Source organism: Balearica regulorum, chromosome 4 (assembly GCF_011004875.1).
Source record: "Balearica regulorum gibbericeps isolate bBalReg1 chromosome 4, bBalReg1.pri, whole genome shotgun sequence".
NCBI classification, from domain to species: Eukaryota; Metazoa; Chordata; class Aves; order Gruiformes; family Gruidae; genus Balearica; species Balearica regulorum.
This window is the reverse complement of record NC_046187.1, coordinates 53,675,178-53,681,177: the sequence shown is the minus strand read 5'-3', so window position 1 is coordinate 53,681,177 and position 6,000 is coordinate 53,675,178. Positions and strand designations below refer to the sequence as shown.

At 36.0% G+C, this 6,000-nt stretch overlaps 1 protein-coding gene across 1 annotated transcript in view; it reads right to left on the bottom strand.

The window, feature by feature from the left end:
* Nucleotides 1-2,050: 2,050 nt before the first annotated feature.
* The window catches only part of NFXL1 (nuclear transcription factor, X-box binding like 1), a 49,497-nt gene continuing 45,547 nt past the window's right edge, over nucleotides 2,051-6,000 (bottom strand). Inside the window, exon 22 of the mRNA XM_075752209.1 lies at nucleotides 2,051-5,306. Coding sequence (XP_075608324.1) covers nucleotides 5,133-5,306 — 174 coding nt within the window. The 3' untranslated portion in view covers nucleotides 2,051-5,132. The remainder of the gene's footprint in view (nucleotides 5,307-6,000) is intronic.

Genomic DNA, 6,000 nt, shown 5'->3' with positions numbered 1-6,000 from the left:
TGGCACCACAAATGGGTTCTGAGATGACATTTGTAAAACAGAAAGGCTTCCAGTTTTTACTGTGCATGTTTCAGTGCTTCCAAAATGCTATCATTTGAAATGTGAGTCAGAAAACACCCCAAAAATGTGAATAACCACCTTGACGTGAATATGGCTTCTGTCCCTGGTAACCACTCTTGGCTTAGGATGACACCCCTTGCATCTAGAGTTTGTTTATATGTGTCTAAGACAAACACTTCTTCCTAGCTTTTTTCCAGCTTCTTCTCCAGATACCTTTATTTCCCTAAATTCAGATTTAGGCCCTATCACTTTCTGTTTGTGTGCAAACTATGGGGCAGACACTGGGCACTCTGTGCTTCTGGAGTGATGCTGCACATAATTAACTCCTGCTTGTGGTAATTCAGTCCTGCATTTTTTTTTTCACCCAGCAAAGCAAAGTGCCACTGGAGGAAAACAGTGGCTTTGTTTTTAAAACAATCACACAAATAATAGGAAAAGCATGGAAAGAGACAGAAGCAAGAGCATTTATGCAAAATCTTCAAACTGCTTCAAACTGTTGTGTAAAACAACAAATATTTTGTGCTGTAATACTGATAAAAAGGTATCAAACCATAATTGATTACTTACTACAGTATTTTAAGAGAGATTAGTTAGCCCTGTCAAAAATCACAATAACAACACATGAAAACTGAAATCTAAGAGGTGCAATACATGACTCAGGCTGCAAAGCCAGCTTGGCCTTGGACAGAGGATGTCTTCTCTCCAGCAGTAGTACTGTGAATTCCATGCCCAAACTCCATCTTGACTCCTAAGCTCATACTAATTTCCTCAAGTGGGGGAGCCACTCAAATTGTAGTTTCACAACCACAGTGTACAGCACACAGAGAAAGCCTAAGCCAAATTCTGTTTTTGTTGGCAATTTTATGGAAATCACTGCATGAGAAAATTTTTTAGATTAAATAATACTTGGTTGAATTAAGGCACAGTTCCCTCAGAGTATGACTTATTTCTAGACAGCTGCCATTAAGCCTACCTTATGACTGACTTTAATTTATCACAGAGCTCATATTGATACATTATCCATACCAGAAACTTGTTTTCTGCTAGCATGGCATATAAACATTTTAATGCAGAGTCCAAATAATTCATCAACATTTAGTCATCAGTGGAAAAAGCAAGCATGTCTTATTATCTTATAACTAATTTGACTACATTTGATTTTTCTCTAATTTTTACCTTGCATTTCTCTTCCTAGTAAATACAGACCACCACTGTATCTTCATTTTATAATTCTTTAGATAGATTGATTGATTTAATTGAATGATCAGGGCAGGCACAAATACAAATTTACGTTCATGAAGCAAGCAGGAGTGACCTAAATGCCCGTAAATAACAACTGGCAATGGGGTGAAATCAAAGCAGAAGAGGGATATCTGAACTAAATGAAACTGAGGACAGGGTCACCCATGGACTGTCCACACAAGAATACTCCACCCTAAAGCACGCACCAGAGAGCGGCTACCACAGACATCAAGCTTCCACTGCCTGGCACAGGAACATCCTTCAGACCAAACACCTCTGCGCTCTAACCCAACACACAGGCTCACCACTCAGAAAAGCTGCTTTGGAGCCAGAACTACTGAGATTACAGACTCAGAGTTCAGTGCTTTAAAGCCACAATCAAGCATAGAAGCTTTTAGGAACAAATTTTGGTGCTATCTGCACAGTAACATTTCCTTCTCTAGTAGTTAGTGTCAGGACAAACATCTAATAAATCAGCTATATTTCCCCATATGAGGCCAAAAAAATCATCTACTAAATTCATTCCCATTTGTTTCATCTTAATCTACTTCTCTAACCCAGTCTCGCACTTTTGTCAGAGCAGTAACGTGAAGGAACATGATTACGTAATTCCAGCATTAATCTGAGCAGTAAGAGAAGGGAACAAAAAGCATGCCTGAGACTTCCACTGCAGCCTATCAGTCGTCATCACCCAGGAGAAGTTTGCTGCTTTACTACCCCAGTCCTTGAGAGCAAACAATTTTTCAAGTTGTGTTCAATGTGTTTATTGTCTGACTTGGTTTTCACATGAAATTAATGCACACAATGGCTTTGTTATTGTTACAGGGAACAAACTTGCCCAAGGAGTTTCCAATCCAAAATATACTGACAACTTGTAAGCACCTCGGTTCAGTGCAAAAATGAATACTCACTAGAACATATTCAGAATCAGGAAAATCCCCCCAGTTTTTTCATTTTACACATAGCTAAATATTCTGCATGCTAAGTATCCTCATGATCAGGCTTGTCTCAATGTAATTTCACTTCAACAGCAGGTCAGATTATATCATTTGGTTTAATGTATACTTATCAATATTATTTTTTTATTTTCTTAAATTGTTAACATTCAAAATAGTTGCTCATTACATTATGAAACAGTACATTACATTTAAATTGCTGAAAACCCCCCACCTTCAGTTCAGTATTTCCTTTCTAGAATTACCATCTTTCATGTATACTAAATAACAGGTGATTTCATCTGGACCTTTTACTCCAAAGGTCATGCTTGCAACATACAGCTCCAACAAAAAAAAAAAAGATAAAAATTAACTGTAAAAATAATAATAATAACAATAAACCCCAATCCAGTGATTTATTAAACTGCAGATTGCTCAAACTCCCACACTTTTTTATGCCAAGAAACAAATATCTGGTTCAGCAGGCAGACCAACAGAGCGCAAATGACTCAGATGGTTGGATAAGACGTACTATTTTGAATAAAATTTCAAAAATAGTTATGTCTTGCCTATGCAAGGTTCAGGACAGATACAAATCCTTTAAGAAAGAGAATATGCCTACTCATACACACATTTGTATGAATGGAATGAATTTTTGAAGATTGGTATGCTTTCTTAATATAATACAGTTGATCAATGAGAAGCAATTCTCTTCCTCGCCAATATTTCACACAAATGCTGCAAAACATGCTGAAAGGAACACTAAGAACTACATCAAACATATAACTCAAGTGCAGTTCATTTTTATAGCTCTGTAAAGAAAGTTTTATTCTCTTTGCCATAGAGGCAAGAAGAAACTTTACATTGTACTTGTTTTAAAGAAAAAGCTAGCAGTAAATAGAAAAATTAGTTATAGTCATGTAAGATAAAAGCTCTTTCCACAATGGTCTCATTCACGTTGATCTGCATATTTCAGCTATAAAGGTATCTTTTTGTATTTTTGGACAATACATCACATTTTACTACGGCTGAACAAAAATCTCTCTTTTTCTTTCAGTGACAGGAGAGTTACTGGCATAAGCTGTCACATAATAGCATCACCTCACTTGGTTAAAGAAACAACACTTATATACGGAACTATCTTCCGGGCATTACTATTATAGAAGAGAGTAACAATATGGAAAATGGTTTATTCCTTATACTAGAAAATAAGAGAATTCAACAGAGATGCAACTATGATTGCCTAGTGTAATTTCAATTCATTCCACAACTTTACATACTAATGGCCTGACACATCATGACAGTAGTATGCGTTTCTAAAAATCAATTAAAAAAACCCATAAAATACTATCAAATAGCACCAATCTAAGCTAAACCTTGCCAAGTTTTCCTTCCCTCTCTTCTCTTTCACCAAACATAGGTGAAAAATTGGAAAGTGATTTTCTCCCCATTTTGTCAGTCTATACAATCTAAAAGCTACTGCTTTTTGCAGCTTTTCTATTTTTTCTGCTGCTGAACCATAATTACAATTGGATATCAGCTCAATTTAATACTGGCTCCCTACGCAAGTGGGCCAAAATCAACTGAGAGAGCTTTCAGACAAAGTGCAATCTTCTCTACTGATTCACACAAATGGCCCCACTGCTTTTGCAGGATTTGTGATGAAATTATATGCCTGAATTACAAGGGCAACCTAATACCCTTTGGCTTTGTACCTCCTCTTTCATGGGATCTTGTAAGCACTTTTCAGTTACCCACAATGTTCAAGTATCAGCACAAAACTTCCAGCAGAGGTTTAAAAATTCAGTTTTCTGATTTCCCCTGCCCTCAAATTTAACTTGCAGTCCCCTGTAGCTTCTCTAATAATCCTGAAGCTCTGTAAACCTTTCAGTTCTACCAACCAACATTGATACCCCAAAAGCAGGGTATTCTAAACTGTCAGTAAGGAAATATTTAAACATTGAAAAGATTAGCTAGTTTATACATGATTAGCAAGCACCATCCGGAGGGCTTCAGAACAATGTATAATTGTATTGTTAGGCTGTTCAATTATGGTTTTGCACACCTATGTAAATATTCAAATGTGACATTTATCTTTGCAAATAGTCAAGTGATGCTCTAAGTTCAATTTCAAATTGCTTTTCTGCTGTTGGCGATGGGACAGTGATGAGAAGACCTTCCTGTACTCTGGAAATACTTCACATCCATGTTCAGCATCCATCCAGTAAATTAAGTTTTCAATTGGTTTGATTTTGAGGAAACAAGGGCAGCAGGAACAACCGAAAAAACAAACCCCACAGTCTGTAAGGGGGCCCGTTTTATTGTTTGAGATACAGTTGACTTGAAAGACAGTTCACATTTCCCTTCTCTGAATAAAGTTCTGACATGAGGGCCCAGAATATTCAAGCCTAAGTGATCAGAAGGTCCGCATTAGTTGTTATAATTAAAACAACCTGAAGCACAGAAATTATTGTGTGACACAACAAAGACTAGCATAAGAATACTAATCTTGAATAAACCACTAAATTGATTTTACAAGAAACAAATATTCAATAGAGCATTTTATACTAGGCTATTTTTAACATTATGAAATGGAGACAAGGAAAAGTAACACAATATTTTAATAGAAGAGATGTTAACGGATCTCAGTCAGATGAACTACATCAGCACTTCAGTGTAGACTAAAATCTACTATTACTTTCAGTGTCTGAATTCAGTTTTGTGCTGTGAATGTAATAACACAGAAGGTGACACTTCCTCCCTCCTTTGCACTTTTCTTGGCAAACAGTATACATACATAATCTATGCATATTAAGTTCTGTTACACACAGACTAACATTCTAGGAATAACTGCTACCTAAAGCCTGACTGAGGTATATCAAATATTGAGTCGGTTCAGCCATTGTAGACCATAAGCCATGCAACCATTACAACAGCAACTCCAAACACTGGCAGCATAATGAGGTTCTTGTATTTTTGCCATGATGATTGTTCAACTTCTACTTCATCCTTTCTTCTCTTATTCTTTCTTCGCCCTTTTAATCTGTTTTCAAAAGCTTCCAGTTCAGCCTAGATGAAGAAAACCAGAAGCAGCTGACATTTGTGTCAGAATTAAAAACAAGATGTGCAGATTTTAAACAACATTCCCAAAAAACATTCAATAAAAATAACTGACAGCCAATGAAGTTATACATCTCTTACAGATGAGATGGTAGCACTATATCCCATGGTTATAAAGCACTTTCACTTCCAAGTATTAAACCACTTTCAGCTTTCTGTAAAAAAACATTGCCAAAAATGCAACCAACTGAAGTTTTACATTAGATTTTTAACTGAGGCTGAATATGTTAAGCCAAAATGAGATTGTTATTTCCATGAAATATGTTAAAAATGCATTATTTTCTCTATTAAAGCACTCAAAAGTATTTAAGCTATTACAATAACATATATAAAAGCACAGGTTGAAATCTTCAAAGACCTCCTCTTTGCACTCTCTGCTAAAAATAAATTAATAAAAATAAAAATAAACTCTATCATCTTTCCCCCAATTCTTTATATTTTGCATGCTCAGCTAAATTTTACATTAATAGTTTAATCTTAGACATGCATGAAAAGACTCCATTTGTTAAGTGTTATACTTAGTCACTCATATTTAACTGTAGTAACTACATAGCACACTTCAAAAGAAAGCACATGCCCTTAGGACCAAAAATGAAGCAAAGCAACCGGAAAAATGAGAATGCCAAGCTTCCACCCAGAACAG